This window comes from Urocitellus parryii, chromosome 1, assembly GCF_045843805.1.
Source record: "Urocitellus parryii isolate mUroPar1 chromosome 1, mUroPar1.hap1, whole genome shotgun sequence".
In the NCBI taxonomy this organism is placed as follows: Eukaryota; Metazoa; Chordata; class Mammalia; order Rodentia; family Sciuridae; genus Urocitellus; species Urocitellus parryii.
In genome coordinates, this window is record NC_135531.1 from 55,093,501 (window position 1) to 55,111,520 (window position 18,020).

The 18,020-nt window shown below is 37.0% G+C and overlaps 1 protein-coding gene across 1 annotated transcript in view; it reads left to right on the top strand.

The window, feature by feature from the left end:
* Positions 1-2,055: 2,055 nt before the first annotated feature.
* The window catches only part of Slc30a5 (solute carrier family 30 member 5), a 36,091-nt gene continuing 20,126 nt past the window's right edge, over positions 2,056-18,020 (top strand). The window contains exons 1-5 of the mRNA XM_026390865.2: positions 2,056-2,365; positions 8,068-8,190; positions 9,194-9,260; positions 10,888-10,973; positions 15,367-15,454. Coding sequence (XP_026246650.1) covers positions 2,280-2,365; positions 8,068-8,190; positions 9,194-9,260; positions 10,888-10,973; positions 15,367-15,454 — 450 coding nt within the window. The 5' untranslated portion in view covers positions 2,056-2,279. The remainder of the gene's footprint in view (positions 2,366-8,067; positions 8,191-9,193; positions 9,261-10,887; positions 10,974-15,366; positions 15,455-18,020) is intronic.

An 18,020-nucleotide genomic window follows, 5' to 3' on the forward strand; every position in this document is an offset into this window, starting at 1 on the left:
TGTAATATAATGAACAGCCACCCAATCTAAAATAAAACATTTCTGTCTTTTCCATCTGAAAACATTTATTAGTTCTCATTCTCCTTGACATATACTTGTATCTTACATGCACACACCCACACACACACAAAAAGAAGTAACTTATATTAACACAACTAAGGTCACATATAGCTATTGGTTTAACCATTTTATAACAAAACAATATCTGAGAATTATACTTTCTAGTAATAATCTCCTCATTAAAAATACTATTTTGAAAAATTGTAGAACTACCTAAAGATGATTTAGATATTTTTGTTTTCTTGTTTTGTTTGCTTTGTATAAATCATAATTATAAGGGTTTGAGGGCTGCCTTCCTCTGTGTGCTTCACATAGAATGTGTCTTCTGCCAATGTTTTTTTCATGTGCAAAATCTTATGAGTGGGGTCAGGGTTGTAGCTCAGTTGGTGGAGTGCTTGCCTAGCATGCATCAGGCATTGGGTTTGATTCTCAGCACTTTATATAAATGAGTAAATAAAAAATAAAGGTCCATCAACAATATTAAAAAATATTTTAAAACTTAAATTAAATTACATTTTTAAAAAATCTTATGAGAAGCCGGGTACAGTGGGGCACACCTGTAACCCTGTAAGGGTAAAATTTCTAAGCTGATTCTAAGCCGCAAAGCCTGAGTTAAAGTGTAAAAGACGGGGCATTGTAAAGTTTTGTAAGCTACAAGGCCTGGGTTAAAAAGTAAAAGACCAGGTATTGACAAAATTCCTCTCAAATTGCTAAATATTTTCCACAATAGATTATCATGTCCCCACCAGCAGACTCCTTGTTACTATGGCTCTTTGTGTGTACTCAAATTAAGAGTACTATAAACTAATTGTAATCTATACTGTTCAAAATCCTATTTTCACTTCCAACTCCTATCCCCAAATTTCCCTATGAGAAATAATAGTTAATATCTATTGAGTGATACGGTATATCATTTACTTTTCTAGATACTTTTTAACATTAACACATATAACCCTCCCAGCAACGCTAAGATATAATTATTATTATTCCTGTTTTCCATATGAGGAAAAGGAAAGTCAAGTGACTGACAGTAAATGGCAGTCAGGAATTAAACTAGAAGAGACATAGGAGCCCATGTTCCTAACTTTCTGGCAACAGAAAAATACCCCTTTTGAAGGCCTATGTTTACAAATGTGTCTGGATTAAGTAGCACAGTTCCACAGACAAAATTTAAAGAAATTCTATACTTTTTAAAAAGGAGATAAAATAGTTCACAGCAACACTTAACCAAATCCTGTCCTTCTTATGCTCTGTGTTGGAGCACTTCAGCAATTACACCAGCCTTTGCCTAGGCATCACGACCAGTATTCCAGGCCCCAAGCAAATAACGCCAAAAAAGCAGTCATTTCTCTTCATTCTTTCATTAGTAGGTCTTCCCAGGCTCCCAATATTTGTGATAGAAACTCTAAATTCAAGAATAGTTACATTTTGGGCTGGGGTTGCGGCTCAGTGGTAGAGCGCTTGCCTTGCTTTTCTTGCATGTTGAGGCACCGGGTTCCATTCTCAGAACCGCATAAAATTACATGAATAAAATAAAAGTAGAGCAATATGAAAAAAAATTAAATAGTTATATTTTGGGGGTGACTTGATGTTTTAGAGATTTTGAGCCTTCTCATTAGAAAAATGTTGATCCACTTATCACGCATGTTCGAGGCAGCGAGTGTGTTACAGTCTACACAGAGGGTAAGACTATTGAACTTGGTTTAATCACACGTGTGCATTTTCTGTGACCCGTCCCTCGCTGTGCTGCAGGAACCCGCTATAACCCAGACGGCCCATAGGTGGCGCTGCAAGGGCACGTAAGTGCCTCATCCTCTTCAAAGGGAAAGACTGATTTGGGGCGGGGATTCCAGCCGCCATCGCCACGGTGGGAGGAGCCAACAGAAGGAGACTGGAAGGCGAGTGTTTCCTTGTGCGCAGGCGCAGGGTTAGGCACTCCCCCGGGAGTGAGGGATGCTGGGCCCGATGACGTGGCTTGGCAACGTCCCTGCCGGTGCGGCCTCCCGGGAACCGGCGAATCGAAACTGCTCGCGGCCTAGTCCCAACTCGCGTGTGCTTGTAAACTGGAGCTGGGAACAGCGGAGGCGATCCGGCCTGCAGGAACCTGACGGGGCTGCTGCCATGGGGGAGTGACGCGCCTGCGCCCGCTGTTCCGCGGCAGCGACAAGACATGAGGAGACCCCGCGGCAGGGGTAGCGGCGGCGGCTCCTGAGCCCGGGATGGAGGAGAAATACAGCGGGGACGCGCTGACCGGCCCCGGCGGCGGCGGCGGCGGCCTCGGGCGGGTGGACGTGCCCAGCTCTCGGTAAGGGACTGATCCCGACTCGCCGCTCACGCACTGCGGCCCGGGACGGCAGCTGCTAGCCCGGCGGTTCGGACACACCTTCTCTCCGGCCTCCCTTGGACTCCGCACGCGCTGCCGAGCCTTGGGTCCTCTCCCGCTGCTTCCCAGCCTGCTGCCTGCCTCTAGGTTCATTGGCGTCTGTGGCGCCCACTGCAGAATGGACGCTCTGAGATCCAGGAAGCTTCTGCTAGATTCCCTGGGTTTCAGGGCAGACCGTCAGCCTTAGAACCAGTTTCTAATCAGAGAAACATTTCTCATAGCTGTTTCTCCCTGGAGCAGTAGCTTGGTGACAACTTAACCTTAACGACGTCTCCCTGCGTAAATTGGGGGAAGGTGTCACTGTCATCTCTGAAAAAATCAAAGTACAAGCAGATTAACTTGGGTGTGCAGGTTAACCCAGCACATCAAGAATTAAGCCCCGTCGTTGGGTTTTCTTTTCCTTTTTTTTTTTTTTGTTTCTTTTATTATTTAAATAAGAAATGTATGCTCGCTGTCAAAAAAAAAAAAATTCATAGAGGTCCTCCCACCAACACCTAAAGACCAGAGACCAGGTAGCACAGTGACACTGTCCAGTGTCTTTCCTGACCTGCCCTAAATTCTGAGGTAGTGTTATAGGATGCATAAAATAAGGCCCAGCAATTTGATTAGAACTGGTACTTATTGCCTTCATTTCTAATGAGGTTAAGTTTTAGTGGTTCTTAAAATTTTGACATTTAAAAATTATTTTGACAAATTCCTTAGAACAGCAGTAACAGCCTTACTGATGTAGTTTTTGCATGTGAAAATCAAAACATCACATATGCTGGAGCAGAACTTCAACCAACTGCATTTTTGTAGCATAAATTTTCTAGTCTATTTTGAGCAATTCATTTTGTAAATAACAGCATATCAGATATTAATTTTTGGCCCATGACAACTAAATGCAATATAGGGGAGTTGTAGTCTAGATTTGGTAGTTGCCAAGGGAAAATGTTGTAAAAGACATTACATGTCTTTTGACAAAATTGGACTATGGACTACAGATTAAAGTATTATATCATATCATTGTTAAGTTTCCTGTTGATAACCGTGGTGGTTTTATAGCAGAATGCCCATGTGCGTTGTGGGTTTTTTCTGGTTTGTTTGTTATCAGGAATTGAACCCATGGGTATTTAACCACCCAGCGACATCCTTGGCCCTTTTTTGTATATTTATTTAGAGACAGGGTCTCCTGACTTGCTTAGGGCCTCACTAAGTTGCTGAGGCTAAGTTTGAACTCAAAATCCTTCCTGCCTTAGCCTTCGAGTCACTGGGATTACAGGTGTGTGCCACCGCACCCAGCTTCATGTTCTTTTTTTTTTTTAGTTGTAGTTGGACACAATACCTTTATTTTATTTATTTTTACGTGGTGCTGAGGATCAAAGCACGTGCTAGGCAAGTGCTTTACTGCCCAGCCATAATCCCAGGCCCTCCATGTTCTTATTCAGGAGTAAAAAAAAACATTGATGTATTTTACTCACTCTCATATAATCCAGGGGGAAAAAAATCTGTTTGAGAGCACAACAAAACAAATGAGACAATATATTTACAATTAAGTTGTCTAGAAAAAGGGCATACTATTCTGTGTTAATTTGAAATTATTTCTAAATGAGTTGTTTAAATGCTTTTTTACTCAAGAACTTATTGTCTTAGGTAGGTAAATGTGGTAAACAATTCTTTGCCATCTGTTTGTTCAGCACAGTTATCATTGCAGAACCAAAGTCAATTCAGGACTGGCTGAATTTGGATTCCAGGTTACAAAAGTTTTTCTTTATAGAGGCTAAAAACCAAAACTGGTTGTAATCTCCAACAAAAACTGACTATGGTGGCACATGCCTGTAGTAATCCCAGTTATTCAGTACGCTGAGGCAGGAGGATCAAAAGTTTGAGGCCAGCCAAAGCAATTTAATAAGACCTGGTCTCAAAATAAAGACCTGGGGATATAGCTCAGTGGCAGGAAACTTGCTTAACATGGGTTTAATTCCCAGTATCTCAAAAAAGCAACAACTAATTGATAAATTATTTAATCAAAGATGTTATGCCTGAATTCACACTATTTTAAATATCTTTATTTTATTTATTTATTTTTATGTGGTGCTAAGGTCAAACCAGTGCCCCACATGTGCCAGGCAAGCACTGTACCACTGAACAACAACCCCAGCCCCTTGGACTATTTTAAATAAAGTTTCCTTTCTCTTTTTTTTTTTTTTTTCCTTGCAGAGCTAGGGATTGAACCCAGGAGCGTTTAATCACTGAGTCACATCCCCAGCCCATTTTATTTTTAATTTTGAGATAGAGTCTTACTGAGTTGCTGAGGCTGGCCTCAGACTTGCAGTCCTCCTACCCCAGCCTCCCAAGTCACTGGGATTGCAGGTATGCACCACCATGCCAGGCTGTGTGTGTGTGTTTAATTTTAAAAAGAGAGTAAAGAAACCAGGCATGGTTGTGCACTCCTGTAATCCCAGCAGCACAGGAGGCTGAGCCAGGAGGATTGCAAGTTTAAAGCCAGCCTCAGCAAAAGCAAGGTGCTAAGCAACTCAGTGAGGCCCCGTCTCTAAAAAAATACAAAATAGGGCTGGGATATGGCTCAATAGTCAAGTACCCGAGTTTAAATTCAATCTCCAGTACCAGAACATAAAAGAAGTAAAGAAAATTGGTGTCAGAAAGACCATAAGAGTAATAATATTATCAAGAAGTGTTTTACATAGGTTAATGCTCCATATGACTAAATCTTGTCATCCAAGTGCCCTGTTTTTCAAGTTTTGTTAATACTTTATAGTCAGAAAATATTTAGAAATCTATATATTAATCACCTTCCCAAGTGCATTATAAATATAGCTCAGTGGTAGAACACTTGCCTGTCTGAGGCCCTGGGTTTGATCCCCAGCACTACAAAAAGAAATTACATATGTAGGGGCATACAGACAGAGATACAAAATTTACCTTTTCCTTAATGACTTAAGAGTTATTGGGCTGGGGATGTGGCTCAAGCGGTAGCGTGCTTGCCTGGCATGCGTGAGGCCCGGGTTCGATCCTCAGCACCACATACCAACAAAGATGTTGTGTCCGCCTAGAACTAAAAAATAAATAAATATTTTTAAAAAAATTCTCTCTCTCTCTCCTCTCTCACTCTCTCTTTAAAAAATAAAAAAAAGAGTTATTATGAGCATCATCTCATGAACTGAGTAAATATAGTACTGTTTTCAAGGGTTCTTTCCCAGTACTGTGTACCTATGCTGCTGTCTTGTATTTTGAAATATTATTCCTATTCCATGCTTGGTATTTCCTACACTGTCTTCATTACAGACTGTATATCTCAAACTCTGTGGAGATACCTTTCCCTTCCCTAGTTAGTTGTTTCCATGTGTGTTCTTTCCAGATTCTGTTAAGTGGATCACATAGATTGTCTATTTGCCAGTCTTTCCCAGTAGAACTCAAGCTCCTTGAGTGTAGGGTCTCCACTATGCATTTAGTGTCCCGGCTATTACCTAGAAATGTGTTTAGTTGTAAGAAACAAAAATAACAGAGGCTGAAACAAATAGGGATTCTATCTTCTCACAAAAAGGAAACCAGAGGTTGCTGGTGTTTGTTCAGAGACCTCAGTGATACCATCTGGGAGGCAAATTCTTTTTGTTTTTCCTCTCTGCCATTAATTCTTAGTGTACTGGCTTTCATATTCAGACTTGTTATAAAATGGATGCAGCAGTTTGGGATTAAAATTGTTTAGATAAATTTTAAATAAAAATCCTCCTATTAAAGCAGGAATAATGAGATTAATAGTTCCAGGTACATCTTGCCCCTTTATGTGGAAGAGGGATGGCTATACCTGAAAACACCCTGTCAGTAAGTGAACAAGGAACTATGTGAAGAATGACTGAATAACCCTGTGGAGGATTTATGTATAATCGTGAATAGTTGAGAAGATAAAAACCCCCAAAAGCCTTTTGGATGAACTTTGGTCTTTTGGGCAATATATTAAAAAGAGAAGCTAAGAAGTCCTGGGATTGACCCTGCCTAGCTCTCTGCACTTCTTCTTTCCGATCTACAACCTGAGAGGAGCTGGGCTAGACAATCTCGAAGGTGTTTTTTTACCTCTTAAATGTTAATGTCTTAACTTTTTTCCCCTAACATACATTTACTTTCAGACCTAGATAATTGCTAGAGATTTTAGTAGGCTTTGTAGAAGGGTTCTGCTGGGGGGGTTGAAGCCTGGCTGTTGGGATGTTGAAATTAAAGGAAAGAAGGTAAGCAGGGCTAAGAAGAGAAACTTCTTTTTAATCTCCACATTTTTAGTCCAATGCCTCATCCTTCCTTTTCTCTTTGCTTCATGTTCAGACCTAACCAGAGGCCAAAACTTATGACTCCTGTAGTAATTGAGAAGGGATGTTGCCTGGCTGTGAAGGGCAAGAACGTGGGGGATCTAGTTACTTAGAAGACTTCTCTAAGGATCCTCCCTTTGGTATAGCTTCCCACACCCTTTCTCAGATGTATATGGTTCCTGGAGCTTTTCAGAAATCTCTGGATCAGGGCACTTGGATTTTCAATCCTTACTGTAATCACTTAGCAAGTTAGTGTCTTCTGGTTTCATCACAGATAGAATTTAGTCCCTATTTTTGTTTTCCTTAATTGTTTGGAGTAATTGATAAATTGAAAGACATAATACATGGCTGGGGCTGGGGCTCAGTGATGGAGCGCTCACCTGGCACACGTGAGGCACTGGGTTCCATCCTCAGCACCACATAAAAATAAAATAAATATATTGTGTCCATCTACAAATAAAAAAAATTTAAAATTTTTTAAAAAAGACATAGGGACTGGGGTTGTGGCTCAATGTAGAGCGCTTGCCTAGCACGTGTAAGGCACTGGGTTTGATCCTCAGCATCACATAAAATATAAGTAAATAAAGTTATTTGTAAATCTACAACTAATATGTGTGTGTGTATATACATAATATGAAGACATTACAGGCTGGGTGCATGCCTGTAATCCCAGCTACCTGGGAGGTTGTGGAAGGATGATTGCAAGGTCAAAGCCAGTTTCTCGGCAACTTAGCAAGGCCCCCAGCAACTTAGCCAGAGCCTTTGTCAAAACATAAAAAGGGGTAGGAATGTGGGGATGTGGCTCGTTGGTTAAGGCCCTGGGTTCCATCCCCAATGCCAAACAAACAAACAAAAAAAAAGCATATTATAGCCAGACATGGTAGCACTTGCTTGTAATCCCAGCAATGCAGGAAGCTAAAATGGAGGATCGCAAATTTGAGGGCAGCCTTAGCAATTTAGTGAGACCCTGTCTCAAAATGAAAAATAAAAGGACTAGGAGTATAGCTCAGTGGCAACTGGTTGATCAAGAACATCTTTATTTTTAGTTGTTGCTTTTTCAAAAAATAGACTGCATCTATATATATTATCATTCATATACATTGAAAAGAAACCAGGAGTATAACATACACCAGAATGTTAACAATAGTTATCATGTGGATAATGAGTTGTTTGGGTTTGTTTTCTGTTTGGCTTTTTTGTATTGTTTCATATTTGTTTATGTGTATATCTTTGTATTCTGTTATGTCTGATACTTGTATAAGAAGAAAATTACTGAGTTCCTTGTGATTTCAATTATACTGAAAGTTGTTTGTTTTTATTTTCCAGATTAACAAAATATATTGTGTTACTATGTTTCACTAAAGTTTTGAAAGCTGTGGGACTTTTTGAATCATATGATCTCCTGAAAGCTGTTCACATTGTTCAGTTCATTTTCATATTAAAACTTGGGTGAGTATGTTCCTTATTTTCTAAGTTAAACCATGCTAGCAGATGGACATAGTGCCATATACCTATAGTCCCAGCATTTGAGAAGTTGAGGCAGGAGAATCCCTTGAGCCCCGGAGTTCAAAGTCAACCTGGCAACATAGTAAGACCTAATCTGAAGAAAAGAAGTTAAAAAAAAAAAAACCCAAACATGCTGAACTGCATTTCCTGTATAATCCTTTCATAGCGTACTGTGTCCTCTTCTACATATAGTAATTCATTCTTCCTAAATAGAGATTTCTGGATCTTGAAATTGATAGTGACTACTTTCTGCTGCCTTCTATTACTAAAAATATATTAAACCCTTGGGAGTATAATTTTGGTAATCTGGGAAAGAGATTCTTTACTAGGAAATTTTAAGTACCAGTTGTATGCACTGGGGGAAACAGGAAATTGAACCCCCCAGGGCTTTGCACATGCTAGACAAGCACTCTTCCACTGGGCTACATCCCCAGTTCCTTTTATGTTATATTGTGAAATGGAGACTCTTTAAGTTATCCAGGTTGTCTTGAAATTAAAATCTTCCTGCAACAACCTCCCAAGTAGCCATGATTATAGGAATGTGCTACTACCTTACATGGCATGTTTTTATATAGCGTTTTGGCAAAAGTGGGAACATATAATTAGTACTTTCTTCATTTCTGTCACATTATTTTAAGGTTTGTTATTACTGAGCTCTAGAGAAAATAAGAATTATTTTCTTTAGTATGTCAAGGTATTAAAAAATATTGAGACTCCTCTTGTGTGGCTTGTGAACTGACTGGTTCCAAAGACAATTACAAAAGAAGAATTCCCCAAAATGTTGCCATGGAAACATTGTTAAAATATGTACTGTTTTCCAGTACAGATCTTCAGAGGATAGCATGCCTTTCAAGTTCTGGTACATTTGTTTAAAATAAGTGTCCTTACTTAAAACCACATCTTGTATTTAATATTGATTAGTATGTTACTGTCTCAATATTTACAGGACTGCATTTTTTATGGTTTTGTCTCAAAAGCCATTTTCTTCTGGGAAAACAGTTACCAAAAACCAGGTAAGGTTTCTGCAGAATCATTTATTCCTTGCTCATTTTTTGATCAGGGATACTTAATAATTTAAACGCACAACAGAAAATTTCTACAAATAATCTGCTCTTGACATATTTGACATATTTGGTTTATATCACAAATTAGAAACCTATTCCATGATTTTTATCAGAATGACAAATATAAGTATTTGTTTTTAGAGACCAAGAACATTTTTTAAAATAGCATTAATATTTTAAACACCCTTTTACATTTCTTTCTGTTTTTTTAATTAACTTTTTTCATTTATATTTGACAGCAGAATGCATATAATTCTTATTACACATATAGAGCACAATTTTTCATATTTCTGGTTGTATACAAAGTATATTCACACCAATTCCTGTCTTCATACATGAACTTTGGATAATAATGTCCATCGCATTCCACCATCATTTCTAACCCTATTCCTCCTCCCTTCCCCTTCCACCACTCTTCCCCATCTAGAGTGCGTGTATTCCTCCCATGCTCCCCCTCCCTACCTAACTATGAATCAGCCCCCTTACATCAGAGAAAACATCGACATTTCATTTTGGGGATTAGCTAACTTCACTTAGCATTACTTTCTCTAACTCCATCCATTTATCTGCAAATGCCATGATTTTATTCTCTTTTATTGCTGAGTAATATTCTTTTTTATCCATTCATCTATTGAAGGGCATCTAGCTTGGTTCCACAGTTTAGCTATTATAAATTGTGCTGCTATAAACATTGATGTGGCTGTGTCCCTGTAGTATGCTGTTTTTAAGTCCTTTGGTTATAGACTGAGAGGGATAGCTGGGTCAGATGGTGGTTCCTTTCCCAATTTTCCAAGAAATCTCCATACTGCTTTCCATATTGGCTGCACCAATTTGCAGTCCCACCAGCAGTGTATGAGTGTACCTTTTTCCCCACATCCTCAATAACACTTATTGTTGTCTTCATAATAGCTGCCATTCTAACTGGAGTGAGATGAAATCTTAGAGTAGTTTTGATTTGCATTTCTGTATTGATAGCAATAATGAACATTTTTTCATCTATTTGTTTATTGATTGTATATCATCTTCTGAGAAGTGTCTGTTCAGGTCTTTGGCCCATTTATTGATTGGGTTATTTGTTTTTTTGGTGCTTTTCGAGTTCTTTATATACCCTTGAAATTAGTGCTCTATCTGATGCGTGAGGGTAAAGATTTGCTCCCAAGATGTAGGCTCTCTGTTCACCTCATAGATTGTTTCTTTTGCTGAGAAGAAACTTTTTAGTCTTTCTCTGTTTTTGAATAATTGGAGCACTAAAAATTCCTGGTGGAAAAGAATTTAAAGACTAAATCATTCAGTATTCCTAGTGAGAAACTAAGAAAACAGAAAAACTGTAAGAAAAAGATTTCAAGATACAACAACACAGGTAATGGAAACAATTCTGTCTTGCAAATCTAGAGTTAATCAAGGGATATAAACATTTTCTAATTTTAATTTTAAAATATGTAGTTATTTAGTTTTTAAAATGTTTATTTTTTTCTCCTTCTCTGTTACCATTTTTATCATTTGTCTTTTATATTTATTTAAAATGAAGTTAGTGAAATATGTGACTGAAATTTTTCATTGTTTTTTCTATTTATAGTGGATCAAAATATTTAAACATGCAGTAGCTGGATGTATAATTTCACTCTTGTGGTTTTTTGGCCTTACTCTCTGTGGACCACTAAGGTAAATAAGCGTGCATATTTAGAATGTTTGTTTACATTTCCTCATTTTGAATGTTAATTTTGTTCCATTTTATTTCCTGTCAAATATTTATTTGTACAAATATTTCTATCACTTCTATAGTTTTGCATAGAATTCAACAAAGAGAGAGAACCTCTGGTTTGTGGATTAGTTCTTTGGGGAATACTATAATGTATTTGTTCATGATCTATCATAGATATTTTACTAGTTAGCATCCAAGGAATTTCAGAAAATGTTTATCATAAGTGGCTTTTTTTTTTTTAAATCACTTATTAGTGATACTTTTACTTGCTAATTTGGAGGCTAAAAGGTCTGTAATGGTAAATAAAATCAACCAATAAGAAGAAACCCAAGTACTTAAAAAGCATTTGTGTGTCTGTGTGTGTGCACTGGGAATTTAACCCAAGGGTAATTTACCATTGAGCTACTCTCCTAGCCCAGCCCCTTTTTTTTTAATCAGGGGCTCACTAAATTGTTGAGACTAGCCTAGAATTTGCAATACTGCTTCAGCGTCCTTAGATGCTGGGATTACAGGCTTATGCCACTGTGTCTGGCTTCTTGTTGTTGTTTTTATTTGTTCTTTTTAGTTATACATGCCAGTAGAATTTTTTTTTCTTTTTTTTAGAACCAAGGATTGAACTCAGGGGCGCTTAACCACTGAGCCACATCACCAGTCCTTTTTTGTATTTTATTTAGAGACAGGATCAGGGGCACTTAACCACTGAGACACATCACCAGTTCTTTTTTGTATTTTATTTAGAGACAGGGTCTCACTCATTTGCTTAGGGCTTCTATAAGCTGCTGAGGCTGGCTTTGAACTAGCGATCCTCCTGGCTTAGCCTCCTGAAGCCGCTGGGATTACAGGTGTGCACCTCCATGCCTAGCATATTTTGATATATTATACTTACATGGAATACAGTTTCCCATTCTTCTGGTTGTACATAATGTGGAATTAATTATACTGGTCTTGTATTCATATGTGAACATAGGAAAATCATGTCCAATTCATTCTGTTATCTTTCCTAGTCTCATACCCCCTCCCTTCCCTTCATTCCCCTTCATCTAATTTTTTGGCCCAATTCAGCAAGTCACTTATAAACAAATATTTTGAAATAGTTTATCAGTCATCAGCTTAAAGGTGGTAAATTAGGTAGACTACTCCCATTTCATGTTCCCGTAGATCTATGTAGAGTAATCTTTTTTGTGCACATGAGCCAGTTTAATATTTTTTCTGTTTCTAAAGGGTTTTGTTTACTTGCCAATGATGAGGGGGAGTGTAAGGACAAGAGGTGAGGAGTAAAAAATGAAGGATATTTTAAAGGCTTTCACTCAGAGTAGTAGGGTGAACAGAGAGGAAGGTCATGAATGAGAAATGCTTTGTGTAAAGTTTTTTTTCCTCTCATAGCCATTAGAATAGCTTCTGGGTCCCTTTGGGTGTTTTGCTCTGTGCTTTGTCAGCTGCAGAGTATGTTAAATCCAAATGTCATATCTCTGTCCACAACTGCAATAGCATCCTGGAGGGTTGGGAAAGCTGGCAAAATTTCTCATTCTGGGTATAACTTTTTCAATTTGTTCTTGAATATAATTGAATGGTACTGTTGCTTATCATTTGTAAGATTTTTAATTTATTATTCACAAAGTTATTATTTAATTCATATGCTGTTAAATCACTGTCTCTATATATTAAGATAGGGAAGGAAAGGGGAAATAACTTAAACTCTTACTTGGCTCCTTTAGTCATCTACCTCCTACTCTTGTAACTCTACCACCAACAACACTGTTCCTCTTATTCTTTGACTAAAACCATCATGCAATTACTTGATGAGAAAGATTCCTTTCAAGCTAAATATGGTAGAACAGGGGCTGGGGATGTGGCTTAAGCGGTAGCGTGCTCGCCTGGCATGCGTGCGGCCCGGGTTCAATCCTCAGCACCACATACAAACAAAGATGTTGTGTCTGCCGATAACTGAAAATAAATAAATATTTGAAAAATAAATAAAAAATTCTCTCTCTCTCTCCTCTCTCTCTTTAAAATAAATAAATAAATATAAATAAATAAATATGGTAGCACGTGCCTGTAATCCCAGCCATTGGGGAGGCTGAAGCAGGAGGATTCCAAGTTCAAGGCCAGACTGAGCAACTTACCAAAACTCAAAATAAGGACTGGTGGGCTAGGGATGTGGCTCAAGCGGTAGCGCGCTTGCCTGGCATTCGTGCGGCCCGGATCCGATCCTCAGCACCACATATAAACAAAGATGTTGTGTCCGCCGAAAACTAAAAAAAATATATATATATATATATATATATATATATTAAAAAAACAAAAACAAAATAAGGACTGGTGACACAGCTCAGTGATGGAGTCAATCCCCAGTGCTTCCAAAAAAAGAAAGAAAGAAAGATTCCTTTCATGTTTTATAGTCTATGTAATTTTAGGTTAGTATTACTGTTGACATTTATTTTCTTAAATTTCCAAATTTTAATACAGCTAAGATTATCATCAGTGTGCTCTCATTACAGATTTTTAGGTAAAGAGAAAAATTGAAAACATTAATAAGCAGCTGAACTAATTACTATTTAGAACTCATAAGTCTCCTTATGAATAGTGATAATGATTTCTGTTTTTTTAAAAGAAGTATTTCCACATAAGAAGAATAAATATAGATAAAAATATATTTGAAGAATAATAAAAATGATATGCATGTATCTTAACACTCAGCCCCCAAAATAAAGCCTTATTAATACCTTTGGAGCCCTGTGACTCTCCTGATTATATCTCCTCCTTTTCCTGCCTTTAGATATAACCAATATCTTAGGTTTTGTTTTTATTACTATCTACTTTTTTGTAGTTTTCTTTTTTTTCTCTCTCTTTCTTTTCCTCCCTCTTTCTTTTATTTATTTATTTTTAATATTTATTTTTTAGTTTTCGGTGGACACAACATCTTTGTTTATATGTGGTGCTGAGGATTGAACCCGGGCCGCAAGCATGCCAGGCGAGCGCATTACCACTTGAGCCACATCTCCAGCCCCTCCCTCTTTCTTTTAGTGTTTAACTTTGCAAAGTTTTTTACTTTATTACTTTATATAAATGGAATTACATTGCATGTATTTTTCTGCAACATGCTTCTCCCATTCAGTGTTTATTATATATATATATATATTTTTTTTTTTTTTTGTATACACACACACACCCACTTTGGGGGGGCGGGTACTGGGGATTGAACCAAGAGGTACTCAACCACTGAGCCACAGCCACAGATCTTTTTATATTTTTTTTATTTATTTATTTTCCCAGTTGCTTAGGGCCTTGCTAAGTTGCTGAAGCTGGCTTTGAACTTGGAATCCTCCTGCCTCAGCCTCCCAAACCTCTGAGATTATAGGCGTGCACCATTGTGCCCAACTCAGTATACAATTTTTTAAAAATTCTTTTAATCATAGATGGACATTATTTGTTTATTTTTATGTGGTGCTAAAGATCAAACCCAATGCCTCACATGTGCTAGTCCAGCTGAGCTATAACTCCAGCCTAAAATTCACCTTTTCAAAGTGTACATTTCAGGGCTGGTTGTAGCAAACACCGATAGTCCCACCTACTTGGGAAGTTGAGACAAAAGAATCACTTGAGCCCAGGAGTTCAAAGCCAACCTGGGTAACACAGTGAGATCTTGTCTCCAAAAAAATAAAAGTGTATACTTTAACCAGGCACGGTGGCACACATCTGTAATTCCAGGGACTCAGGAGGCCGAGGCAGGAGGATTGCAAGTTGGAAGCCAACCTCAGCAACTTACTGAGGGCGCTAAGCAGTTTAGTGAGACCTTGTCTCAGAATAGAAAAATAAAAAAGGCTGGGGATGTGGCTTAGTGGTTAAGCAGCCCTGGGTTCAATCTCCAGTACCCACCTACACCACCCACCCACCCCCCCACCCCCCCCGAAAAAAAGTATATACTTCAGTATTTCACATATCAATAAGATTTCATTCATTCATACTCTGTGTAATAGTTTACTGAATGGAAATACTCTGGTTTATATTATTTATGCTTTTATTAGTGGGTAAATGGATTAGTGGCTTGTTTGCCCTTTAGACCTATTGCAAACAGTGCTGATATGAGCAATCTCAAGTATTTCTTGATATACACATACAAGAAATCCATATGATTAACATTAGGAGTGGTCTTGTTGGATATTTGTAGTGTTAGCCTTTCAAAGGTAGATAATATCAAAACGTTTTCCACAGCAATTATACCTACTTACTCTTCTCATAATGTGTATGTTTTTGTGAAATCAAGGGAAATACTTATTTTCTTTTCTTGTACTCTAGATGATGCTTCCTGATAAAGGTTAGATACATTTCATAAATGGTATCTTTTTTCCATAGGACTTTGCTGCTATTTGAACACAGTGATATTGTTGTTATCTCACTACTCAGTGTATTATTCACTAGTTCTGGAGGAGGACCAGCAAAGGTAGATTTTCCATTATCAGTTACTCAAAAATTAAAGTATTGTTGTAAAATATTATCCAAAGCAAAAAACAAAACAAAAAAGTCATATATCTTACTGTTTTATGTTGGTTTTGTTTTTTACATTTTTCTTACAAAAACATTTTTCTTGTGTTTATTTTGAAAGGATTACAGATTCCTAGAAAGTTCAAAGAAAAGCAGAGATTCTACCTTTCAATCAGTTTCCCCCAGAGATTAACTTCTTACCTAACAAAAATACACTATCAAAAGCCAGCAAATTGATGTTGGTACAATCCAGAGATCTTAGCAAGATTTATCGGTTTTATGTACACTTGAATATGTATATAGAGATTCATGTGGCTACCATCACAACCAAGATACAGAGCTGACATAAAACCACAAAGATCTCTTTCCCCCACCTTGTTCTTAACCCTAATAATCATTTTTGGAAAATACCTATAAACTTGTATTTAAAGTCTGATGAGGGGCTGGGGTTATGGCTCAGTGGTAAAGCACTTGCCTTGCATGTATGAGGCACTGGGTTCGATCCTCAGCACCACATAAAAATAAATATATAAAGTTAAGGTATTGTATCCATCTACAACTTAAAAAAAATTTTTTTTAAATAAATAAATAAAGTCTGATGAAGATTTGTCCAACATTTTGACAGTTAGGATCCCTGTTAAGTAATTCAAGTATTATCCTTTTTGGTAAAGTGAGTTACCAATCTATAATTTCAAACTGTTAAAGCTATAATGTTTCTGTATTACCAAATTAAAAATTTCCTGTGCATGGTATATTGTCCTAGACACACAGGAAAGAAGAAATAAAGACAAGGTATAACTGTGCTCTGAAAGGGACTTTCCAGTTAAGTTTATGTTCTTATTTATCAAATATAATGGTAATCACATATGAGTGGAGTAGAGTAAGATAAATAAAATAATAAAGGGAACAAAGTAACATGCGAAGTAGAGCAAAGAGTGCCCAGAGTGTAGATTTCAAATTAGATCATTAGTGTGAAAACCTAGGCCATTCTTTTTTCTTTTCTTTTCTTTTTTTTTTTTAACAAATATGTTTCATTTGTAGATGGACACAATACCATTATTTATTTATCTTCATGTGGTGCTGAGGATGGAATCCAGTGCCTCACCCATGCTAAATGAGTGTTCTACCACTGAGCCACAACCCCAGCTCCCCTAGGCCACTCTTTAATCATTCCCCCTCACTAACAGAGTACTCCAAGATAAGATTGAAGTGAATTGAAGAATATTGTGCTTTAAAAAAAAGATATTTATAAAAACATAAGAGTAACTTATGGTTGAAGAAGAACTCTTCAAGCATAAAAGCAGTGGAGGAAAACTTAACCATAAAAATTACCACAAATAAAAACTGTTTTCAGGGATCATTTCTCAGTGGAATAAAGAAAGGAGACCAAGCAGGGGAGGAAGGGAGGTACTTAGAAACAAAATTTATCAAATTATATTGTGTGCATATACAAATATGTAAGAACAAATCGCACTATTATGTATAATTACAATGCAGCAGTAAAATGTGAAAAAATTACTACAAATAAAAGTTTTATATTTATTTTAAAATATAAATCACTCATATCAGTTAAGGAAAATGCTTAAGTTCCTCAACAGAAATGAGCAAAGAGCAGCGGAAAAACAGCTCACCAAAGAATACAAATGACTTTAAATCACTAAAAAAAAAAAAAGTTTGGCAGCACTAACAGAAGTGAAATGAGAGTGTAGATCTTACATATCCTCTCATTAGTATTAGTAATGAAATCAGAGCATCTGTCTAGGACTCATTGATTATATAAATATATAATTAAGGTTCTGAAGCACTACAGAATTCTCAGCTGCCCTCTTTGTTAACATAAGATTAAATTATATTTTCTGTATTTGAGTGTTCTTGATGTTACCATATCCTAATTAATGAAACTTTAAGAACTTTTAAATTGTATGTTTTTTAATATATACTCTGTTTTGACATAATGCCCACCACACTGAAAATTTATCAAGTATAGTGGTCAATAATATGAATAGGATAGTATTTTAACTTTTCATTTTAAAACTTTATTTACTAGAAATATTGTGTTATTGTGTTATATTTTCATAAGTATTTATACTCACATATAAATATATGAAATATTACATGTAAGTATGCATATTATGCAGAAAGTACCTGTAAATATCAAATGTATAGTAATGATATTTTAGATCATTTTTATACCTGACATTATGAAATATTTACATCAACTAGGCCAATGTATCCTTTCTATAATTTCCTTTCATCAAAATCCTTTCCCTGAAATGAGAACATACAGTTTTTCAGGAGCTGAAAATGTAGTTCCATGGTCTAGCACTTGCCTAGCATGCATGAGGCCCTGGGTTCACAAACCCCAATGCCACAAAAAAAAAAAAAGTTTATCAGTTTTTTACATCCTTATTAGACCTCAGAAATGACTTTGCTAATTGTCTTAACATAGCCTCATGGTTCTTCTTCCTTAGAGGAATGGTAGTAACTATAATATTCTCTATTCTTTACATGTATGCAGGACAGTA